The sequence below is a fragment of the Heloderma suspectum genome, chromosome 4 (genome assembly GCF_057233095.1).
Source record: "Heloderma suspectum isolate Gila_16-S chromosome 4, 16-S_ref, whole genome shotgun sequence".
NCBI lineage: Eukaryota > Metazoa > Chordata > Lepidosauria > Squamata > Helodermatidae > Heloderma > Heloderma suspectum.
The window spans coordinates 252,671,741-252,697,378 of NC_139461.1; the positions used below are offsets into that span (position 1 = coordinate 252,671,741).

The following is a 25,638-nucleotide window of genomic DNA, read 5'->3' on the forward strand; positions in this document are numbered from 1 at the left end:
ATTATACAGACTTGCAAGATTATACAATACAAATAAGCTTTCAGTCACTTACTTTGTTTGGAGTATCTGGTCACCCTAATTCAGAATTATTAAAAGGTCCATTTGAAAAGAAAACACACACTCACACAAAGTCATGTCCAGCAACTTGCTAGAAAATATTTTTTGGTTAGTCCTTTTTAATTCAAGAAACATGTATTATTATTATTATTATTAATAAAATCATAAAATATTTATTATTAACTATTATTATTATTATTATGAAGAGCCATTGCAACCAGGTGTGAAGCAATGCCCTGTTAAAATAAACAGAACTTAGTTCGAGGTGACCCACAACTCCTTTAAGGCTGCAGTCCTATGCATACTTATTTGGGAGTAAATCCCATTGAACATAATGGTACCTACTGCTGAATAGGATTGCCCTTCAAGGCGACAAGCATAACTACACTCACTAGGGGAGTAAATTGAAGTCTGAATCAGGACCCCCCCCCCCCCGTCAGTAGCCTCAGATGTAGACAAAACACACTCGAGTGGTGGGTTAGGAACAGACTTTCACTGGCGATATAACAAACTTCCATCGCAAGGTAAACCGGCTGAGGTCAGCATCACTTGCAGAAGGAAGAGAGAAGATAGGAAAGTAGAGGGAGGAGACGAGGAAAAGGCAGAGATCCCCTCCCATTAGGTATATATTAACCCTTCAAGTTTAGGTTAAGTGACTCATGGCCCTAGTCCCTCCAGCCAAACATCAATTGAACTCATTGGGTCTTACTTCCAAGTAAACAAGCCTAGCATCCTACTGTCCGCAAGAGGGGTTGGATGCAACCCCTGGCCCCCTCCTGCACCTTGAAGGACAAACTTGATGTGCAAACAAACAGCAGGTGAAAACTTCACTGCATGGTGCTAAAACATGATCCCCTCCAACGTCTGCACATCAAGCCCACTAGAATCCCTCTCCCACACACAGCAAACCCCACACATAAGCACAAGCACCGGACAGTGGCGGCAGCCCCCCCCCCTGCTGCTGCCATGGCCAGCAGCAGCCCTGAATGGGTGGCCAGTGCTGCAGGACAACGAGGGCAGGGGAGAAGAGAGTTGCGAGGCCTGGTGGCTGCTCAGGAAATGGAAGGCGAAGAAGTCGAGGGCTGAGGAGAATAGGCAGCGCCTCCCGTGTGCCTCTTTTCTCCCTCCTCCCCTGCTGAGGAGGGGAGCAGCTGACCTTGGGTCTGCAAGGCTCCCTCAGGCTCCGTCTCTCACCCCCTTTGTCTGGCCAGCTCTGCATGGTAGGCGAGAGGCAGCCGCCAGTCACCAGCACTCCCTTCCTCTGCTCCCTCCTCCTCCCACTGTGTCTGCCCCCCCCCAGCAGCAGCAGCAGTAGCAGCAGCAGCAAACTGGGACCTAGCTGGGAGCCAGCTTCAATAAAAGTGCAGGAGCGAAGCCCCAGTGCAACCCACCAGCACTACAACTATACATATTGCTATCTGGAGTGGGTGGGTGGGGAAGTCAGGGACTGCAGTGCCGCAGCCATGGCAGAGGCCTGCTTTTAGGGAATGAACTGGAGTGAGAATGTAGGAGAGAGTTCTCACTCTGGTCAGTCCGCCCCTTTGGCCCCACCCCTGCCAAGCCCATCAGAGCACCGATTGTCTCAGCAGGCTTCTCCCTGAGAAGGTGCTGTCATTGCGGCTGAGCAGCTGCTCCTCTCCAGCCTTTCCTCCCTTCGCTGTTGGCCTGCGAGCCACACAAATCATGGCTCCCCAGGGAACTCCGTCTAGTGCTGTGCTGAAAATTTCGTCCACATTTTTTTCAACCATTCTTTTTCAATTTGATACAGAAGAAATTGCTTTTGAAAAGAAATTCAAAGGAGAAGGAAAATTCAGAGAAATTCTCAGGGTTTGGTTTCAGGATTCTTGTGTTTACCTTACTTATGAGGTGGCTGAGGAAAATGTGTGAGTGTCCTGTCTTTCTCTGTACAATCATCTCTCCAGCAGTGTGTAGCCTCCTCAACTTACCGCACTTCAATTAAAGCCCAGGGAAGACATCATGAGGTAAATCCTCCTATAGGGCTTTTTCAAATGAGGAGATGCAGGCAGCCTGGGAAGCTGTAGAGCAATGGAAAGTTGTATAATCAAAAGATAAAATACACACGGCACCCTTGGCTACCTTGCAGTTAGTAGATAAGCTCAAAAACACCACTAAAATAAATTAAAAATAAATTATAAAATGCACTGAGAATGAGGCAGAAAAGTGGAAGCCCCTTTCATGGGGAAAGAAAACCTTCAGGAAATTGGAGGAAGATTTTGGCACAGCACTCGCTCCACCTCTTCCCTGCAGCTAGACACAACACTGCCCCCCTCACACCTCCATCAGGAAGATGCAAAGTGGGGACCAGCCTGCTAACAGAGTTGATGCTGTTGCTACTTGCAGTGGCAGCACCCCCCACCCCCAAAAACCCCATAGGAAAAAAGAAAGAAGCTGTTCTACAACCCCTGCCGATGGTGAGTCCTCATGATGAGAAAGTATTAGAGAATTTATCCTCCCCCTGGAGAAATTTGGAGAAATTGTCTGCCAAATTTCTCTGCCTGCAAATCAGGTGGAGAATTTTGAGAGGCCATTTGCACACTGCTCTAATCTAAACCCTCACTCCATGCAGGAAATCCAGAGTTAGAAATCCCCCAGCCCACCCCAGCCCACCCCAACAGATGACTAACCAGTCTGCTTCAAGACTTCCAGGGAAGACATCCCCCCCGCCCGCCTCCATGTCAGCAGTTGGTCCATTGTCAAACTGCTGTTAAGAAGGTTTTCCTAAACTTTAATCTAAATCTACTCTTCTGTGGCTCAAGCCCATTAGATCTAGTCGTGCCCTGGAGGGCAGATAAGCTCTGTTACTGCTCTGCTCTGTTCTACATGACATCCCTTTGGCAGGTATTCTAAGAGGGTTAAATAGGGATGATGCTTGAGGCATTAGAGCTTTGCAAATCCTGATGTAAAATGACCTGATCATGTGCACCTGATCCACATGGACTAATTTTAAATTATATATTTTAGGATAAAATATGTTTAGAAATGCATCCTTTGAGATAAAATATTTTTATAAATCCTTATTTTGTGAGAAAACGTGTTAAAATAAGACCACACTCATTCATGATTTAATCATGGATGAGAAGGCTGGCCTGGCGTGTATTACTGAGACTTGACTAGGTGAGCTGGGTGAGGCTGACCTGACTCAGCTCTGCCCACCTGGGTACTCGGTGCAGCACCAACATGGGTTGGAGGGCTGGGCGGGGGGAGTTGCTGTGGTTCATAGAACCTCCATCTCCATCACCAGGAAACCACTCCACCTTGGAGCAGGCCTTGAGGGGCTGCACCTGCTGTTGGGCCATAGAGACAGATTGCGGATGCTGCTAGTGTACCACCCACCCTGCTGCCCAGCATCTTCCCTGACTGAGCTGGCAGAAATGGTCTTAAGTGTGGTGTTGAAAGAACCCAGGACGGTGGTTCTGGGTGACTTCAACTTCCATGCTAAGACTGTCTCTGGAGTTGCAGCTCGGGACTTCATGGCCTCTCAGTTTGTCATCAGCCCAACACAGGAAGTGTTGCATACCCTTGATTTGGTCATTGCTCCAAGTTGTGAGATGGGTACTGTGATGGTTGGGGGGGGCAAGTAACCCCATTGTCATGATCAGACCATTTCCTGGTGGGATTTGAACTCACGGCGCTACTTCCATCTTGCAGCGGTGGGGAACCGATGGTCTGCCCCAGAACACTGATGGGATCCAATGGATTTCTGAATGCTCTTGGGGATTTTCCAGTGGAGAGAGCTGGTGATCCAGCTGAGGCCCTAGTCTCACTGTGGAACAGTGAGATGCAGAGGGCCATCGACTTGATTGCACCTGAGTACCTTCTCCAGAGCTGTACAGCCCGCTCCACTCCTTGGTATACTGGGGAGCTGCAGTCAATGAAACAGGGTGGACATCAGCTAGAGTGCAAATGGTGTAAGACTCGAAGCGAAGATGACCAAGCACGCTGTAGAGCACGTAACTGTGCCTACTGTATCGCGATACGGGCAGCAAAGAAGGCCTGTTTTGCTGCCTCCATTGTGCACTTGAATAGCCATCCAGTGGAGCCCTTCTGGGTGGTCCGGGGGCTGTTAACACCCTCCCCAGCAAATGGGGCCCTGGCCCCATCAAGGACCCACTATGACCTTTTTGCATTGCACTTTGAGGACAAAGTTGCTTGTCTCCACAGCGAACTTGACACTGTTGTTAGCACAGTTCTAGTCAAGGTGTCTGATGCCATCTGCCTGATTTTGTGGGATCAGTTCCAGTCCCTGCGGCCTGATGATGTGGACAAAATGCTTGCAGCAATGCAACTGACCATGTGCCCTCTCGATCTCTGCCCCTCTTGGCTAATAAAAGCTAGCCAAGGAGGTATGACTGGGTGGGTTCAGGGAGAGATAAATGCTTTCCTACGGGAAGGGGTGGTTCCTGCTGTCCTTAAGGAGGCAGTGGGGCCACTCCTGAAGAAGCCCACTCTGGACCCAATGGTACTAGACAACTACCATCCAGTCTCAAATACCTCTTTCCTTGGGAAGGTGCTTGAGAGGATTGTGGTGGAGCAACTGCAGGCACTCTTGGAGGATACTGATTATCTAGACCCATTCCAGTCTGGGTTTCGATCTGGTTATGGGACTGAATCAGCCTTTGTCACCCTGATGGATGACCTTTATCAAGAGAGGGACAGGGGGAGTGCAACCCTGTTAATTCTGCTCGATTTCTCATCGGCTTTTGATACCATCAACCATGGTATCCTCCTGGATCAACTCCGTGGGATGGGTATCGGAGGCACTGTGTCACAGTGTTTCCAGTCCTACCTATGGGGCCAATATCAGAGATTAACATTGGGTGAGTATTCCTCGGCCCCTTGGCAATTGAGCTATGGGGTGCCGCAGGGCACCGTCTTGTCCCCAGTGTTATTTAACGTCTCTATGAAGCTGCTGGGAGCAGTCATTAGGGGATTTTGAGCTAAATGCCATCAGTATGCTGATGACACACAGTTCTGTTTCCCTGTGACATCTGAATCAAGAGAGGCTGTGCAAGTCTTGGATCAGTGTCTAATCTCAGTAATGGGCTGGATGAGGGCCAATAAACAGAAGCTGAATCCTGGCAAGATGTAAGCCCTCTGTGTGAGTGGTTCCCAGGTCTAGGATATAGGCTCATTGCCTGTTCTGGATGGGGTTGCCCTCCCTCTGAAAGATCAGGTTCATAGTCTGGGAGTACTCCTAAATTCATCATTGTCAGTGGAGGCCCAAGTGGCCATGGTGGCTCAGAATGCCTTTTACCAGCTTTGGCTGGTTCACCAGCGATGGCCTCTCCTGGACAGGGGATGAGCCATAGCTCAGTGTGACAGAGCACATGTTTTTCATGCAGAAAGCCCCAGGTTCGATCCCTGGCTTCTCCAGATAAGGCAAGGAAAGAATCCTCCCTGAAACCCTGGAGATCCACTGCCAGTCAGTGTTGACAATACTGAGCTAGATGGACCAATGATCTGACTCAGTATAAGGCGGCTTCCTACATCCCTATGTGGTACAGGCATTAGTAACCTCAAGACTGGTTTACTGATATGCGCTCTATGTGGGGCTGCCCTTAAGGCTGGTCCACCAGGAAGAGAGCCTTCAGCGTAGTGGCCCCCTTCCTGTGGAACTCCTTGCCTTTGGAGGTCAGGCAGGTGCCAACGTCGTGTTGCCTTCGGCGCCTCCTGAAGGCATTGTTAATTCAAAAGGCCTTCCTTGAGTGACTAGCCACGATTTATTAAGTTCAGAATGTGTTTCTTTTTAAAATGTTTGAATTGTTTTAATATGGTGTTTTATTCTTTTATCTTTGTTGTTCACTGCTCCGAAATCTTTTGATGTGGAGCAGTATATAAATTGATATAAATGTATCTTGCCCACAGGTCTCATAGCCCTGAGTGGCAAGCCTTGGGAAACACTACTCACCGTAAAGCTGCCTCTGGGTGCTCACCTACCCTGACCCTTGCCTGAGTCATTCTGTGGTGGGGAAAAATGGGTCTTGTGAATTGGCCCATACATTCTTGTGCGATTTTGTCTTTACTGTACATCTCTGACAACTTGGTGACCCTCCCACATGATTCCTGTTATTCACTATTTGTGTTTATTCACAGCTGAGGAACTACTGTGTTATCTAGAAATGTATGTCTATTTAGAGTAACATTTATTGTATACATTTTGATGATGAGTTAATCCTCTTGTCGTATGGCCTTTTGACCAGGATCCCCTCCCAGAAATAGGTAACCCAAATGCTGACAAATTAGTAGTGATTCACATGGGGCATCTCTATAGCTCACTTAATCATGACCATTACAGCCTCCAGAATTATGCAAGTTTGGATTTTGTTTATGGTTGTTATTGCCATAGATATATTCCCTCTTCTGGGCCCCATATTGTGGTCTCTGCCTGTGACTCTCTTCTGCACTGAGATGCAGGAAGTTAATCATGTTATCATCAGCCATCTCTCTCAAGGCTTGGACACCATCTGTGGGGCTTTTCTCTCTGTCCTCTTTGTTGTGGCTAGACACTGTCTGTGGGGCTTTTCTCTCTCTCTCCACTTTCTTGTGGGTTTCCTGACACAAAGGGAGGTGAGTGTGTAGTATGATAGCACACCTGCTTTGAACATGCTTCTAGTTTTCATCCACAGAATCATCTTTGGAAAATAAATGCAATGCTATTGTTATGTGCTCCCCACTTCCCCAAGTAGAGAGAAGTTCTAATTTTGGCTTCCTTTTGGAAGGGAAATTACTGGACATTTATGACATCTTTTGTAATGTTTGAATGATTTACAAGTATACATGAAGAGCAAGTGGAATCAAGCAGCACAGTGCTCCTACAGGAAGTAGACAAATGGCTCAGAGGTACCTGCATGCAATTAGGGCTGGATCTACACTTACCACCTTTTTTCACTTCCAATGAGGTTTCACCGCCTGCCTTTCACACTACGCAGTACCTGCCTCAAAGTGGAACCGGAATTTCCCACTTCCATGCTCCCGCTTTCAATACCCTGATATCCCGGTATTTCCCCTTAATGTGCTCTGATTTTCTGCCTTCGCTACCATATCTGGTCATAATCCTCTCCCACGCCTGTCCATATACAGTGGTGTTTGTATTTCCCTCTAGTCCAGTCACAGCTCTCAACAGCCCCATGTCTTCTTCCAGCTACTGATCGCACAGCTTCCTCAGCAACAAGCAAGGGCTGGATGTGCGCATACTTGTCTGATCTTGGAAGCTAAGCAGGGTCAGTCACGGTCAGTGCTTGGATGGGAGACCGCCTGGGAATCAGGCTTCCTGCACTGAGCAGCGGGTTATTCTATCCCTTCAAATGAGATTAAGTTTTACCCCCTCCTATCCCCCACTCTGGAAGTGTTTTTTTTTTTTTTTTTAATTAAGGCATTATCCTCACAGAATCAGGGCTTCTCCGTGATGTTTTTTTCTAATTGAGGCATGATCTTCGAAGCTTTGAAGTTGTGAAGCTTCACAACTTCGAACCTTCAAAGATCATGCCTCAATGCCCTCTCCTCAATGCAGGAAGCCTGATTCCCAGGCGGTTGACCATCCAATTATTGACCAGGGCTGACCCCGCTTAGCATCCGAGATCAGACAAACGCGTGCAGGAAAATAGCAGGAAAACAGCACAGCGCTCAAGTGTGAACTGAGCTCACACATTCGATGAAGCATTGCAATGGGGAAAATGGGTGAGTGTGAATAATCACATTTTAACGCGAGAGCGTTTAACCTGATGGCACATCGAATTCATTGCGATGGCGGGTGCAATGTAGATCGGCCCTAGCTCACAACTAGCTCTCAGGTCTCTTTCCCTATCTTTTTTTCTCTGTCTGCAGTTATTTTCCACAGCCACAGATTTTAGATCAGGTCCCATGTCTTAGCTGCTTGCATGTGGTGGTGGTGGCAAAATGTGTCATCTTCCCAAAATCTCTCTCATTGAGTAAACATTGATCACCTAATCTGAGCAATTAGCCAACAATTGACTTAACAAAACGAAGGTATAGCTAGGAACAGCTGGCCATAACACTATGAAGTTCCCTTCCATAATCCAGATATGAACTCTGGCCTAAGTGCAGGGGCTATTGACACATCCATATTCTCTCCACAAATGGAACTCATTTTGCAGAGAGGTAAACACAAATTAGAATTCCTTTTCTCACTCCACACATAAGAATGCATGGGGCGGGGGGGGGGGATGGAGGAATTGCCACGCTTGAACAACTGAAAAGACGGTCAAATGGTCTGTCTGTCCTTAAATGTTTTAAATATTTTAAAACTACCCTTCACCCTTGCAGATACCAGGGTAGTATACAGGAGTATGATTCAAATAATTCACAATACAATAAAAACACTAAAAATAACATTATCATAATAAAACAAAAAGGCAGCAAAGACATAGAACAGACAAACCATTTCACTACATCAAAATGAGTAAACAAAACAGTCTTTTGCTAGTGCTAAAAGAGAAACAGCATCAGTCTCATCTCCAAGGGGAGAGTATTCTTGCTTGAAACCTTGGAGAATTTTTCCTTCCTGAATCCCTGGAGAGCTACTGCCAGTCAATGTCAACAACACTGGGCTAGATTGGCCAATGGTCTGATGTAGTATAAGGCAACTTCCTATGTTCCTAAGTATAAAATATCGGGTGAGGAGAACCATCTTGGTCATAGAATCTTTGTGAAGTATATAGAATTATTGTATTTGTATACTGGAAATGCTCTTTAGCTGGCCAGTTGAAAGGTTATCAAGGAAAGCCATAGAATACCCTTCTTGGGAGGTTTTAAGGAAGTTTCTTTGAAAGATGGTTTAACTCTAGGAAATTCTGCCACTGAAGAATATACAGAAGAGTTAAATCATGAGAATATGATGCTTTTAGCAAATGTAATCTAGGCAGTTGGTACAGAATAATCAGAGTAAAGTTAGATCCTTCCAGATATTTTGTTTTTCTCTTCAGCATTCGCTATAATGTCAATGTCATGATATTTTGCTATGAGAAACACTGTGGGATTTATAGAACTACAATCTGTATCAATTACAGGTGATTTAATGACCTTTTTCCCCATTGCATATTGACTTTTGCCTTCAGTGCATGACAGGGTCCACATGGAGGAGGGTGTCTGATGGACTCTAGAGCAAATATACTTTCAGCATATTAATGTTTTGCACCTTCTCCAAATAGCTGCCACAGTGGAATTCACTGTGTATCATTCAGGTAACCTAGTTTAAATTATGCCAAAACATGATTGTAAGAGTGAGTGTGCAATAGGGAAAAAAAATCCATATAATATCCAAATCTGCCCTTTGTGTACAAGTTTCTGATCAAAGAAAAAGATAAGGCAGTTCAAGAAGGCGGTCAAAAGATTTGGTGTTCCATTTCTTTTGATGCAGTTGCTATGTGAGTCACGTACCTAACTGTTAACAATGCTTTTAAAATGTTTCCCTTTGTTTGCTACCTGCTCCTGTAAAGAGGTGCCAGAAAATCCTCATCTCCATTTAAACCCTATGTCAAAAGAGTAGCCAGAGTGGTCACACAAACAGCTACCATATGTATCTAATAATAACGAAAATGAAAATAATGATAATTAATAATATAATTAGCCTATACCCCACCCTTGCACAGATGAAAGTACAAAGGGTTGTATCTAATGTTAGTCCTAGAAGACCTATTGTAATGAATGGGGCTTAAGTTAGACTAACATTGGATATGACCCTTTGAATAACAACTCAGTTTCCTCTGTGCTATTTTGTTTCCTAAGGGTGCTTCCAAATGAAGTGTTTACTGTGGAATTGCCACACTTTGCTCACTCACTCTTTACTGGGTATCACATGATGACATTACTAAATCAGTGCCCTGCTGTGTTCTCCCCATGTTGCTTCCATATTTTTTAGACCTCAGAAAATCTGACTTTTACAAAGCACGGAACAGCAGTACAATCACCACAGAGGTAGACATCCTTAATGCTACTCTTTTGGCTTTTGAAAGAGACGTGAGTTTGATGTGTACACCGATGTACTGGGAACTGTGTACACTGATGTACTTATTACCACTTCATCTTATCCTTTGCTGTAACACCCTGCACTTCCTGTCCAGTCAGCAAGATATCCTGACAATATCGCACTCTGTAGTTGGTGAGTTTAATATGATGCATGAAGCTAAATAAAATGGATTTCATGTTAACAGGGTGACTCCAAGGTTGATCTTTTCAGCTACTGTGTATTGCATCTGCTGCATTTAATTTGTACAATGAAACATTAAGTTCTTCTATAAGTCAAGTCACAGATGGACTATGGCAATTTGGCAAATCTCTTATAAGGTAAGTATTTTATTCTAAGTATTTTATTTATACTTCCCCACCATAGCACAAAACAGGAAATTTAAATTTAATGTGAGTCAGCAGCTGAGGGGTTTTTTGGTGGTATCTATTACAGCATTTACTAATGACTTCAGAATGTGTTGGACGTAAACAAAACCCTCCACATTTCCTTGCATATCTACATGATAATTATTTCAAGAAAAAGGAGATCCTTTGGTTAGACTGAGATACGTCTACTCATCTATTCATCTAAGTTATTCTGATGCAGGAGAAATGTTTCATTCCTTAAAAAAAGAAGAACTGAGGCTGTTATGATTATTTGAAGTGACTATAACCCTAGATCCACAACAAATGCATAAATGTATGGTGACTTGATTCATGTGTGGTACTGGTGGTGGTGAAGTAGGAGCTACATCCAGCAAGGAACTATTCATTAATGCTTGCAAATGCTTGCATCTAATTTTACCATGAGCCATGCCCATGACCTTGAATTGTAAAATATTTCATTTCATATTTGTCCATTGTCTCGAGCAACTTATGTATTTATTCATAAGATTTTTATACGCCCTTCCATTAAAAAAACATTTCAGGTCAGTTTACAAAACTGGCAAAAGTATAATACAAACAACATAAACTCTGATACAACAATTAAATGCTGCATTAAAAGTAACCCAGCAAAAATAAAAAATTCATCAATGATTTAAAAAAAAGCCTAGAAGAATAATGAGGTATTTGCCCAGTGCACAGACTTTAACAATATAGACACTAGATGAATTTACCTGAGGAGAAACTTTCACAAATGGGGTGCCCTCAACTAATAAAGCCTTCTTTCCAGTTGCTACCCACCTCACCTCAAATAATGAAGACTGCTGGAAGAGAGCAACCAAAGCAGTGCATGGGGAGGAGGATGTGGGAGAAGATTGGTACCCGAATCTCAACCATGAAGGGCTCTAAAGGTAAGAATTGTGCTTAGATATGCACCAAGAACTAGTGGAGCTTTTTAAAGCCAAACCAACAGCCTGTTGGTGGACCTCTTTCAGCCCTAACCAGCCTTAACCAATAGCCTGCTGGTTGTAGTCTGAACTAACAATTCTTAATGTCTGACCAAAGAATGTACCATTGGTTACATCCAATGGCACCCCTTCACTGATGGAAGATCCAGCCTTTGCTAGATCAAAGATTTGTCAGCAGAATGGGGAGGAACCCAACTTTTGCTGATTTCCCCTCTCCATCCTGCAGCCCCCTTCGTAATATCCAATGCTGTTCTGAAGAGTCCAACAACCCTCTGGAGCAGTTGGTGGGGGGGAATAAGTGAAATTTGCCTCCCACCCCATTCCACTGACAAGAACCTCCTTTGGATCAAAGAGCCTTCTGTCAGTGCACAGACAAAACTGAATAAAATCTCATGGAAATGTCAGCATACTCACATTTTTGCATATCGTTCGCCAACAGACAACTCACATGCTTAAATGAACAAATTGGATCTAGCCTTTGGATCACAGGGCTCAGATTTAAATCCAAAAATACTGACTCAAACATAATACAGATACACCTCAGAAGCTATTGATTGCTTCTTAAAAAGGATTTCCTGGAACAAAGCAACTTTGAGCATCCCTAAGCTAAGAGGAAAATAAAAGGAAAGTAATACTCTGTGTAAAAATATCAATCAATAAATTACGTAACCAGCCTCTCATTTTGACAAAGTGTACAGTATTGGCAAAAACTGAGGTATCTGAATTAATAAATAATTGTTTAAGTTAAAAACATACACACAGTATTATGCGTTATTACTGATTTTCTGTAACATTTTTTTTTTGCAAAATATAACACTGTTTTCCATCAGGAGCCTACATTATAAAAGTAACAATTTTCCAGTTGTGAAAAACACATAGTTTCATTTTGTCATCTTCATTGTAAGATATTCTTCAAGGTAGTTAATGAAAATGTCGAACTCTCCCATTGCTTTGTAGATGCCTTTGACTTGCAGCTGAGGAGGAATAGGGGGAAGAATTACTTATAGTGATATGCTGCAGTAATAATAATAATTATTGCAAAGAAATAGGTCTATATTCCAACATGGCTACCCTTGCTTTAATAGGCCTATATTATTTATCATGTTTATTCTGCTTTTGAGGATTTGGCATGTGAAAAAATGTTGCATACTGTTGACAAGAATTGAGGTGACACAGGGCAAGAAGGCTGTGAGAGCTGGACTATAAGGAAGGCTGAGCGCTGAAGAATTGATGCTTTCGAACTGTGGTGCTGGAGAAGACTCTTACGAGTGCAAGGAGGTCAAATCAGTCCATTCTAAAGGAAATCAACCCTGAGTGCTCATTGGAAGGACAGATACTGAAGCTGAAGCTCAAATATTTTGGCCACCTAATGCAAAGAGAAAACTCTCTGGAAAAGACCCTGATGCTGGGAAAGACTGAAGGCAAAAGGAGAAGGGGACGGCAGAGGATGAGATGGCTAGATAGCATCACCGATGCAATGAATATGAACCTGAGCACACTCCGGGAGAGTGCGCCGGACAGGAAGGCCTGGCGTGCTATGGTCCATGGGGTCACGAAGAGTCGGACACGACTGAACAACAAAAGGGCAAGAAGGAGGGACAAGCAAAGGGAGCAAGACTGAGTCTGGTGGATCAAGAACATCAGTCGCTTTCTATGGAATGTTTACCCATACACATGTTTCTGCTGTTGCCAATTTATTTATTTGATTTGATTTCTTAATCGCCCATCTGGCCTGTCACCCAACCACTGGTGATGTACAACAATACAAGAATCAAAAACAGTAAAATTAAGCATTAAAACATCATGTTCTAAAAATACCCTAACCCACTCTAAATGCCTGCCCGAACAACCAAGTTTTCAATGCATGGCGGAAGCTCATTAAAGAGGGGGCATGGCAGAGTTCTCTAGGGAGGGGGTTCCACAGAGTGGGGTCCACCACAGAGAAGGCCCTCTCCCTCATCCTCACCAGCCTAGCTGTCCTGGCTGATAGGACAGAGAGAAGATAATCAGAGGCTGATCTTGTTAACCATCCTTTCCCAGTCTTTATCTTGTTTTGGTTTAAAGAAAGGGAAAAAATGAGAAATTTTTCAACCACAAAAAATCCTCTGCAGCGAAACAAATAAACTTGAAGAGGGCATTCAAATTGAAAAAAATAGATGAAAAATCACTGGGTTTTTAAGGGCTTCTGAGTGCATCTTTTGGGATATTGAACACAAATTGCTGGTGTAAGGAAGGCTCCACATGAATCAAGCCATTCGCATGGTTGTTCTTTACAGACATTACTGGGGCAGTGTGAGCTATAGCCAGGTGGAAGTAGCTCTAAAGCTCCTTGAGTACCAGGTGAATTGGCCTTAAGATGCAATCTTCGCATACTAGAAGGTGAATCCTGCTGAACACATTGGGACTTACATCTGCATAAATGAAGACACTTATTCTAAAACCCATCATTTGTAAAAGTACAGAAGATGTATGGTACAGATAATGAAAGGGTCCTTTTAAAATGAATGTTCATTCCAGCAGTGTAGTATTTTCAATTTGACTGACAGACCTGGGAAACATCATGAAGAATTTAAGCACCACATATGACTGGTCTGCATGTGTGGTTTAACTGTAACCAGTGGCAACCTGTGCAGGGGTGCATGCTGCGTTCCTGGATTGACGGTGAGAAGCCTCTATGCAGATGCAGTATTGCATTGCCTGCTCTGTGTGAAGTGAGCCCCCTTCCTTTCCTTGACCTCCACTTGATGGTGGCCTGGAAATGCAGCTGTCTCCCACTTTTCACAGGTCAGACTTGTTTAAAATCCTGCAAGCCATTGAGATCTTCTGAAGGATCCCATCTAAGGATGGCTGCGCATGCTAAGTGGAAACACTTGACACAGGAAGGATGCATGAGCAGTTTGTGAATCAGGCCTCCAATATGCACATTACCCCAGAAGCATGGACAGGGGAAGCATGACTCACCAACACTCCCTGTTTTCCACATGATGTGCAAAGCCTCTCAAAGGCAGTGGCAAAAATTATTTTCAGTACCATAGAGTTGTGAAGAAGGTTTAGCATGTGAGTGCCAGGAACTTACCTTTTGATAGGTTTCTTTGATGTTCATTATTGTTTTGCTCTTCTTTTCACAGATGAAGAACCTATGCTGCAAAGAGGAAGCACAAAGATATGAATACAGTGACTTTGTTCTGATTCATCGCCAAAGCCCTGCAAGCTCTAACACGCATAGCCCCAATTTACCAAGGGAGATCCACCAATGAAATCAGCGTATGTGAATGTGGATGATACAGGTGATCAGTGAAGAACTCCCATTGGATCTTGTTTTCCCAAGCACATTGGGATTCAGTTTGGCAATGTCCATGCAAATATCTTCCGCACCTCTTGGTTTTGCCTCTTATATTTCTGGGTGCTGCTAGTGTGGCCCTCTATACACCTAGAATAAGTGCTGGAGAATTCATCATGGAGCATTAAATGGGTCACCATTCCTGTGGAGCTCTTAAAGCAGCATGTGCTGTCTCTGGGACTGCAGATGACAAACTTATCTGAGGTGATATGACATAGACTAGGAATGCTAATTATTTCAAAGCAACTCTTATCTGGAGTTTCATGGCACAGGAAGCGAATTCAAACAACAGCCATTTTCACTAACCATTTTCATTTGGGATTCTTCTGTGTAAGTGTGATATTGTACGATCTGGCAAATGGATTAGTAAACATCCAAACGGTTATTAATAAATTATTAGGAGCACTCCTTCTCTTCATTCAGTTGTTTCACATGTTTCAAGTTTTCAAAGTGCTTCATGTGTATTATGCAGGCCCAGCCTTGCCGTTAGTCAAAGTGAGGCAGCAGATTCCAGTGGGGTGGGGGCAGGGAGCATTGGTGAGGTATTGGGAGGACAGAGCTGGGTGTGCCACATGGTCCGCTCTGTGCCCTCTAAGCTAGCCTACTACCCTCAAGTGCAGTGCAGGATGCTGTCCCATTGCCCGCATTGAAGTAAGATTCAACAACCAATCTGATTGGCTTCTGTACATGGGAGGAAGGCCCTGGCATTATATCAACAGTACTTTCAAGTGCTTTGTAAAGCAAGGCTGTATTGTCTGTTTATGTATTAAAAGCATGTTAATAAATGCCTTTCTGTTTTTCAAAGCTCAAAGTAGCTCACAATGTATTCAAACCATAATACAATAAAATAGGGATGGACAAACATACAACCTTTGAGATTATTAAGGTTCTCCGAATTTTTCGTCAGAGTTTGGTTCACCTCATGTGCACTCCCAATCACAAGCGGGTTTTTTCCCCCCTTGCTCAAGAAAAATGTACATTTTCAATCAGGAAAAAAAGTGTGCACTCAAATGTGCACTGTTCGCCATTTAGCAAAGAATGAAAAAGTGCATTTTTTGAACAGCCTTGCAAGTTCGGAAATGTGTGAACATTTTGTCTGAATATGTGCCGGATGTTTGCATTTGCATTTGGGGTTGTGAACAGGGCTTGTCTGAGTGTTTTATGAGTGGAATCCACATTCTCGTAATCCCTAAATTAAATATTAATATAGCAATTTAAAAGGATAGCAGCTAAAACACCCAAAGGCATTGTTAATGGGTCAGCACTAACTCAGCAGGCCAAAAGCTTGCCGGAAACAAAAAGTCTTTACCCAGAGGCCAAAGAGGAAGCAAGAGTGACCTTGCTTTGTAGGGAGTTACATAATCTAGGTGCAGAAAGGCTCTTTCCTGCGTTACTTTCTGCCAAACGTCAGCTATAGATGGCAGCAGACGAGACACCCTCTGTTAGATCTTAATAAGCAGGCAGTTCATAATGAAGGAGACAGTCCTTTACAAATCCCCACATTGCAAATGACGGGCTGAGCCTGAGAGAACAGTGGTCTACCTAAGTCTGCCAAGTGAATTCAAGGCTGAGAAGAGATTTGAAAGAAATACTTCCTTGCTCATAGCTCACACTTTAAACCACGACTGTAAGCTGCACAATCTTGCTTTCTTTCTCCTGTTTTTTTTATTTTAAACCATTGCTTATCAAATTATATTCAAATTTCTTTCTTTTTGCGAAGTCCAGCAACACTATGGTCAATATTAGACGGGGGGGGGGGACTTCTGCTTTGCTTCCAGTGCACATGTCCTTCTCTGCAGTTTCCTCCCTGGAAAAGGTTCAACTTACTCTAATGAATAAGTTGATTAATATCCCTTAGTGCTAAATCAGAGGTTAGAGAGAAGTGTTTCCAGCTAGTTTGCTAGGCACAAGTGTTTTCATTATGGCCTTGCATGCTTTCTCTCTGAGTCATACTGTGACAAGATGACACTGTGAAGAGGATACCACAGCAAAGCAATTTTGGGATGTGGGGCTGAACAGCTCTGCCAGCTGAAGTTCTGTCTTCACAGCCTGTAGAAGCAGCTGCTATTAGGTAAGGATTTTACATCAAGTTTATTAAGGGAGACATCTAATGTAGAATATTTATTCCACAGGCTCTGCTGCTGATAAAACAGTAACTTTTTCCAGCTCTCGCTCTGCATAGCCCCTGTCTTAATCTTTCTGCTTTATGAATCTGCCTATAGGTTCACCACCATCGCAGACAGGGCAACCTTGAAGCAGCTATAGAACTTTGCCACTTAATGAATACAGCTATGCGCAAGTGTGTGTGTGTGTGTGCGCACGCGCACACGTGTAAATGATTGCTGGATGTAGAATTAAGCACAGAGAAAATCTCAGGTTCCTTAAAAAAAGTAGATTTCTAAACCTGAAGGTTGTGAAGATCAGCTTAAAAGTGTGTAAGGAATGCCCAGTGAAATCTCAGAAGGCATAGGACAGGCTGAGATGGATTTCCAGTTTTTGGCAGTTTCAATGCTCTGAGTAAAACTGCTGAAATACCAGAAGCAGCATTATGCACATTGTATGCCTATAGTATGCCTAATGTACATAATTTAGATGTATCAGCGATTCAGCCTTTCCTGGCACAAAATCTGGATTAACTTGGTGCAAAAGATTTGGTTGTGTGTGTGCGCGCGCCCCAGAATACACTCAGTGCTGAATCTTGTTTATCCCTGCACTTATAAAATCTGTAGAGTATTTGCTGTCATCCCAACACTTCTGCATGTGGTTGATTTGCAAACTAGAAGTGGAAACTATTGCATGGTTATGTTTGAAGTCACAATGTGGAGTAAAGAAGCCAAGTAATAAAGCACTGCCTTCTGCACCTGCTTTCCTTCTCTTTCCAAAAGGTATTTGATCTTGTAGAAGACTGTTCATTCTATAGAATGATAACTTTGTATAACAGTACTACTGTTTGTTTCTAGGGTCTCAGCACTGCTGGATGCCATATTTTACTACTCTGGGGCAATTCTGCTTTTCAAATGGAGAGTCCTCATCATACACTAAGCAGCAGCAGCAGGATATGGCAATACTGCGGGGATTTTGCCCTGGCGTTTATAAGCCATCATGGCAAGAGTGTCAGCAAGTGTCCTAGGAAAAGAAAAGCAAGTACTTACACAGCGCTTGATTGTCTGTCGCAGGTCCAGCAGCGTATTTCCAAGAAAGCCTACATCTTTTTCAACACTATTGCCAGTGGTCACATTTGGCAAAACTTCCTCCAGGTAAAACTGGATCATTTCTGCCACGGACTGGCAGCCGAAGTACCCCTAAAGAGAACAGCAGTAATGATAAAATGCCACAAATAAGAACTTCTAGGAATAAGCCGGCTCTGTTGACTTTTGTTTTGTGGATTATTAGGTAATTATGACTATTCTGTAGATGTTTAAAGAGTTTGTTCTTACTTCATGGTTTCCTTGTTCTGCTCGGTAAGTAGGAAGGAGTATATCTTCCCCACCCCCTTTTACAGACTTGGAAACTGATGCAAAAAAGTGCCTGTGGCTCCAGTGGTTTACACGAAATAGTGGCCTCTCCACTGATGAAGATGTCCACCAGCAGAACTGCAAGGTGGCAATTTTCAGCAATTCCTCCTCCTCCCTTCTGGTTTAGGATCTTCCATAGCAGATTTGGGGGTGGGGGGTGCACACTGGGCTGCAGCAGGAAAGGGAGATTGATAAAAATTTCACTCTCCACATTCTGCTGGTGGATGTCTTCCAGACAGCATTGGATACAACCCATAGTCGATCGATGTTGGAAGCCTATTTATATGTATGTATGCATTTAAGTTTTATATGTCTTTTCCATTGTTACCAATACTCAGGCGCAGGGTACAACAACAAAAATAAAAACTCTTAATCCATCTAAACTAATCATAAAATCATAAAAAGTTCAATTATTCCTAAAATCATAACACTGCTGCAAAAGCCCTACTTTGGGGTAAATCCAACATAAGTCCTACATAGAGTAGACTCAATGAAATGAATGGGATTTACATTAGTCTTGACTAATTGAAATCATGCCTTTCAATGGCTCTACTCTAAGTAGGGCTTATGTTGGATTTTACCCCTGATCGCTATGGCTCAAACTTCCCAAGGACAAGGCATATGAAGCACCACCACCTTGTCTTTTTGTCTTAAAAAAGAGAGACATTCAAGGGGAGAATGCATTCTCCAGTAAGTTATGGTGGTCCTTGGCCATTCCTGTTAACTATTTCTGGCTTCTATTGTGTGTCCATCAGACCACACCATGTATGAAATGAGCTAAGCCTTTGGAACCCCAATGCTTTTAAAAGGGAAATACTTTCTTGGATATGTTCAGCCTTGCTTATCAGAGAAATATAGAGTGAATTCTGCTTTTCTAGATTAGTCTTCTAACCTAAACAATTATACAGTCATTGTGACTGTCAGGATTGCCACAGCCCCCCCCCCCATTCCATAAATATGTGGAGCTGAGACCAATGGGTCACCATATTTAGGACCAAGCTACAATAGGCTTCAAAATACGAATAAATACAATGCAAATGAAAGCAAGAACAATGCCTTCTAGTTCTCTGGACTCACCTGACATAAATAAGAAAGCTGACATAAATAAGAAAGATCTTCCTGCCTGACATTTGACATGCAAAAATAATGATCTTACAAGCACCATTCCATGAAACCTGAGATCAACATAGTCTTATTTCCAATGCATGTATTGAAGACAATTGAAACCTCACCTTGAAATCTTCCAGCAAATCCTCTTTTAACAACATGATGTCTAGCTCATCATCTCTGGTTTGCTGTAAAAGCACGCAGACAGAGAAGACAGTTTTATTAACCCAGGGAAGCTTGAGTACAGATTTTCACTTAGTCAAAAATGCTGCTTTCACTTATCAGAAAAGAGGGTAGAACATTGTCTTCTACCTCTAAGCTCCTGGATTTGAGACAACTTCTTATCTGACAGACCTCCCCACTGCATTCACTGGTAGATAATTGCTGTGACTAACATTGTTGCTACAAGCTTCTAATTGCACAGGTTGTACCTATGTTACAGTGAATGCCCAAAATTTGGTTGATGTTGAAATGTACATATTTAGGATACATGGGTATCCAAAAACTCTGAAAAATACAAGAGAAAGCAACTATCATTTAAGTATAAGCCTTCACTCATACATGTCTAAAAAGTGGGGAAGTAGATATCTACTTTCAGCTATTCATCATGTTCATCTGTGACTATCAGCCTTTACATGTGGATGTTGATTTCTACAAACTTTGTTCATTCCTTGCAACTTAGAAGAACATAAATATATATTATTCTAATCTTCTCATAAATGTTTTGGTTCCTAAGAAGTATCCCCCCACCCCACCTATTCACCAGCTGCTTAATTTGCTGTTAATTGTAGCTGGAAAGCAATCATAGCAATGCACATAATTTCATTATTGAGACAAAGGGCATAGTCAACCAAACAGTTGTTCATCCTCCACTCATTTTACTGGGTCTTGCACAGAATGTTTTGGTGGTTTGTGTCCAAAACTTCTTATAGCTATCAGCAGATAGCAGACTGCCCTGTCTTTTAAATTGCTGCACAAAGCAGCATAGGCTTTTCTTCTTTCACTCTTCCTAAATCCTGGATGCAAAAGAAGGTACTAGAAGAAGAAAAGATGGTCATACTCACAAAATAATCTTTAATCTTATTAAAAATGACCCTTAACTCTCGGAGCCTGCGAGGTAGGTTGTCTGCAAAATGTCTACAGCTGCTTTCAGTGAGCTGGGAATGTGCATTCTTGAGGTTGAACACCAGGAAGAGCATAGTAAATGCTACGAGAGGGTTCATGTCTTCAGAGAGTTCCTCTGTGGTCCAGCTTGATTTTGCAAGAGGCAAAAAAAAGTCAGATCTCCCTGCCCATCACCTTGATTGGCCCCTGATTTTATACTCCAGTTTCCTTCCTCTTTTGCAGGGGATATTTTCAAAGGTCAACCTCTTCCTCTCAGGGTTTTTTTTTTTTTTTTGGTGAATTGGGTCTGCTCCCTTTAAAACTGCTTATAGAAGTAGAATTACCTCTCTCTCTCCCCCCCCTCTCTTTTTCACGTTTAGTTCTTGTAAGTTTGGATGTGGTAAAAAGGGAACACTTGTGTTCTATTAGCTATGATGGAAACCCCAAAAGGTGCTTTTCCATTATCACGGTATTTTGTTCCTTTAGCTTTATTGTAAAGAGAGACAATGGCTTTCCATTGCTTAAATCTCTGCAAACCTAATGCTAGTGGTAGGCAAATAGATTTCATATTTTGTATGTGTAGTCTCTGGAAAACGCAAACATTTTCCCCAACATAAAATTCCCAAATACAAATCAATGAAAATAAAGCTCTAATTGGGCAAAAATTGTGTTACAAGGAAATAAATTGTAAAGCAATTAAATGTGTCTTGCCTAACTTTTAATCTTCCTGGATAAATAACTCAACTTATCATCTATTTCAGTAGTATATCTATTATTCTTGTCAGTTTGAAGTTCCAGCAGTTTCCCAAGAAATTTATTTTTCTGTATTGCTGAAAACTGCAATGTTCTGTTCCTTGCTGTTTCTTAGAACTTTTTGTACCACATAGACATATAATTAATTTAATCTGTGTATGCCTTTAGAAATATTATATACTTTGATGAACTCTACAGATGCATGTGTATTTAGATGTATGCTTGCACAAGTTTGCAACCTAAATATACTTCTAAATATACTTGTATTTATACTGCTAGACTCCAGGCTAAACAATTGTAATGCACTGTATGTGGATGCTGCCTTTAAAGAGGATTTGGAAACTTCAACTGGTGCAAAATGTGGCTGCCCAGATGTTAGTAGGGGCTGGGCAACTGGAACAAGTGAGACCAATATTGTGCTGGTGCATTTCTGGGACCAGTTAAAGTGTTGGTTCTGACCATTAAAACCATATAGTTATATGAAGGACTATCTTCATCTGTTGGAGGTCCTGTTCATAGGCCCACCTGTAAGATCGATCAGACTGGCAGGCACAAGAGATAGGCCATTCATGGGGTGGCCCCACAGTTATGGAGTTTCTTCCCAAGTGATATGCATTTGGCCCCATCAGTACAGGCTTTTAAATGGGTTTTGAAAACCCATTTATTCGGGGTGGCTTTCTCTTCAAAGATATATAGTGCAGCTGATTTGAAATTGGTTTTGATTTGCTTTAGTTAAATTTCTCATGGTCTTCTGCTGGCCAGTGTATTGTTTTAGACTGCTGTTTTAAAGGACGGGGGGGGGGGTGTTGGTTGGTGTTTTTTTTTTTTACTGAAATGTGATATTTGTGTTTTGTAGTTGTTTTTATGTAAACCGCCTTGGGAAGACTTTGTCCTAAAAGGTGGCCTAGGAATGCTGAGATAAATAAGATAAATAAATAAATACCATAATCACTGGACTGTGGAGAGACAGCACTCTGTTGATGTCAATATGCACTTTGGATGGTCAGGGGAAACTCCCACTGGCATTATTGCAAATATTATGTCTGGAACAAATGGTGCAGATGAGAACAAATGCTATGGACAAGAACAAATTGTTGTGCTTTGTCAATAGATCTGGGTCAGGATAGCTAAATGGCACCCCCTATATACAGAGGCAGATGCACCTCTGAATAATAGCTGCTGGGAACACATGAGAGGGGACAGCTGTTACCTCCAGGCCCTGCTTGTGAGCTTCCAGAGGCATCTGTGTGGTCTCTGCTGGATTAATTTGATCTAGTAAGGCAATTCTTATGTTCTTACATTTGTGTGTCCTAACCTTTTCTCTGGGCATTTCTGGGGTGGGGAAATCTTGCTTCTTTGCATTTCATATTCATCTAGAGTTTTGTAGGCATGCTGAATGATCTAGAATCAGATATTTACTTGGTTCCAATTATATTTAGGCACAGTTTTGCTTTGCTTACAGTGCATGTTCCCTTCAGCTTTTCTTCCTTCCCAGATGCCAGAATTGAAATGGAAGTTCTTTTTCATGAGGTCTGCACTTACAGCAGTACACTGGGTTCACCAGATTGTCTCTTAGGATGTGCTTCTCTATCATACTCCTAGAATGGCCTTTTGAAAGTCTCTTATGGGAACTGTGTGGCTATTCGCTTGCCTTGGTGCACTGCTGTGCAAGGAAGAAGCGATAGGGGGGGAAAGACATGGGTCAGGAAAACGGAATCAGGCTATATACTTATATTTTATACCAGGCAGAAGGATCAAAGCAGCAACTGGGATATTATTACTGCCACTATCATCATTGTAATGCACTGGTGGTCCAGTATTGACACTGTTTTCCCATTACTTACCATTTAAGATGGTATAGTCTTACTGACTATAAGAGGGGTGCACAACTCACAGCCTGCACGTAGCCACCTCCCCAGGTGCTATTTGGGCCCCCATGACCCCTCACTGAATTTACTGCTGATTTTGTCCAATTTCTTCCCTGTCCTGCAGCCACCTGTTGTCCCTCTCTCATGCTTCCCTTGCCATCGACATCCCCCCACCCCCCGCGCTGCCACTCGCCACCTTTCCCATTACCCATTGCCAGTCACTAGTACTCAATGTCACAGCTTTCCACTTTGGGAAGAACCAACACTGGAGGTCACAGTGTCTTCAAGGAGGTGCTCTAGCAGCTGCTGTCGGACACCTTTATGACCCTTGGAGTGCTGTTGCTGCTGACAGAAAACCGACAAGAGTGAGTTCTTCAGAAATAAATGAAAAAGGAAGGACTGGTTGAGGTGAAGGGATGGTGTCTGAGGGAAAGCAGTGTTAAAATGTAGAAAGGAATTTAATACATTTAATTGGAATGAACTGAAATAACTTAAATTAAAATTTAAATTGGAGAATTGGCGGGCATGGTGTTTGAGGGAAAGCAATGTTAAAATAAATTTTATAAATTAAATTGGAACGAAGTAAAATAAAGTAAAGCAAATTAAATTTAATTGGACATGCCTTCTTTTGGCTCTGGACATGCTCCCTTTTGGCATGCAGCCCCCAACAGGTCACAATGTCTCTCCTAATCTGTAAAAGCTTGTGCACCCCTGAGCTTTAAAGATTTTAACAGCTTGGGCCCTTCATATCTCAGAAGACTGTCTTCTTGTTCCATCACAACATTTGAGAGCAATCAGCAGTGTCTCCTTGGCTGCACCATCACTGTGCAATGGTAGAACAACAGTGCACCTAGATAGGCATTTTGGGTGGCCCCACAGGTATAGAAGTCTCTCTAATCACTGGTGAGCAAAATGGCCAACCCAGGGTGGACTACTGGCCATTTTCTGGTGGACTATCTAATACCAGGGTTTCCTAGGATTTTTGCAAAGACTGTGGGGACCTTGGCCTGATTCTGCAACATATTTCTTATGCTAGTAAGTAAGAATGCATACGCAGCACAGATTAGTTATGCCTTGAGTGTTAAGAGAACCTGAAAACGCACTCTTGCTTTAGGCTGCAAATCCTGTTACCAACTTACCTTGGAATAAGTCTTACTGAACTCAGTGGGACTTAGTATTGAGTAGGTATGCATAGGATTGTGGTGTTATGCATTCATTTATTAACTTAAATTATTTCTACCCTGCATTTCAACCATAGCCTTCTAGGTGATTTACAATGGTTATTTAAAAGAATAAAATAGTCACTATTTAACCCACTGGTAAATTCATATAAAAACGATGAGTTAAATCATACTTTGCAAACAGATTCATGCAACAGGACTTACCCTTGCTCTCATCCTCTTTGTACCCCCCCCCCACTCATCCCCCAAATCTGCTCCAGAGGATCGTCCAACCCTCTGGAGCAGATTGGGGGGGCAATGGGTGGGTTCAGGGAAATTCAATCCACCAGTGGTGTCTGTTCTGCTTGTGGAAGGACACCACTGGATACAACCCAAGAACTCCAAGCCAATTGCAGCAGCAGCAATAAACAAACAAACCATTAATGAAAGCCCATTATTATAGTGCCTGCTAATATTAAATAGTTTTCATCTGGCAACCAAAAGCCATCTGAATGAGCACCAGGTGAATTGATAAGGAGGGGGAGTTATTCAGATGGGTCATCACTACAGAAAAGGCCCTGTTCCTGATTGCCACCACCTCACTTCAGATGCTGCAGCTACTTAAGAGTGGGCCCTCTGATATAGATCTTAATACTCAGGTGAAGTTTGTATAAAAACAGGCCATGCTTCAGATAACCCAGTCCCAGACCATTTAGAGCTTTATGAGTAAAAAAAATCACTTTAAATTGTGTTCAGAAACAAATGGATAACCAGTGCCATTTTCAAAACACTACCAAAATATGCACACAATTTAAATCACATCAGTAGACCTTGGGGTTCTATTTTTTAAAAAATGAAAGCAGAACATGCAAGTCTGAAATCAGCCTATCCTTGCTGTAGATTCATCAGTCCCTCTAATAGCTAGCTTAGCTGGTGAGTGGCAACAGGATGGTAGCCACAAAGGGTCAATGGGAAACAACAGGAAGCTATAACATACTGGAAAGCCCATGGTTTGCAGAAGTACCCATGGAAAAAATATTTAGGTGAAAAAACCCCAAGGCAACAACAACAACAAAATTCCAAAAAATATCTCAGTGGGGGACTGAGCATGCTGAATGGCTTAAGAATGTTGAGTGACTGTTGGGAGAGAAATGGAAAACGTGGGGGAGGGGAATGGAATGGAATATCTTGGAAGAGAGCATGGCTGGCTGGAACACTGAACATTTCACACTGCAATATTTTGTTGCACATCCCACTTGTCAAAGTCTAAGCCTAAATATCTTCTGGAAGTGCTGTGCTTTGGACCAGCTTTTAAGAGCCAAAGTTAAGCAGGTACAGGGGAATTTTAATTTCTGTACTAGTGATGCCATGATTATGGCATATGGTGGTGGTGGGGAG

The 25,638-nt window shown here is 42.7% G+C and overlaps 1 protein-coding gene and 1 long non-coding RNA gene across 3 annotated transcripts; one reads left to right on the forward strand and one right to left on the reverse strand.

Annotated features, from left to right (window-relative positions):
* Positions 1–9,953: 9,953 nt before the first annotated feature.
* On the forward strand, positions 9,954–15,592 carry LOC146348521 (uncharacterized). Its single transcript, XR_014790658.1, has 3 exons — positions 9,954–10,195; positions 11,216–11,336; positions 14,522–15,592. It is a non-coding gene; the product is annotated as an uncharacterized LOC146348521 (long non-coding RNA).
* Positions 10,378–24,508, reverse strand: IL10 (interleukin 10). Of its 2 annotated transcripts, XM_084848341.1 has the most exons (7): positions 24,466–24,508; positions 22,156–22,255; positions 20,420–20,606; positions 19,481–19,543; positions 17,886–18,035; positions 14,470–14,535; positions 10,378–12,367 (listed from the first exon to the last, which is right to left on the reverse strand). In XM_084848341.1, exons 3-7 carry the CDS (start codon positions 20,576–20,578, stop codon positions 12,275–12,277), a joined length of 531 nt encoding a protein of 176 aa, XP_084704467.1. In that variant the 5' UTR covers positions 20,579–20,606; positions 22,156–22,255; positions 24,466–24,508; the 3' UTR covers positions 10,378–12,274. The 2 variants fall into 2 exon arrangements, with proteins under 2 accessions (XP_084704467.1, XP_084704468.1); XM_084848342.1 differs by lacking the exon at positions 22,156–22,255 and having other exon boundaries at positions 24,466–24,501.
* Between the last annotated feature and the right edge of the window lie 1,130 nt (positions 24,509–25,638).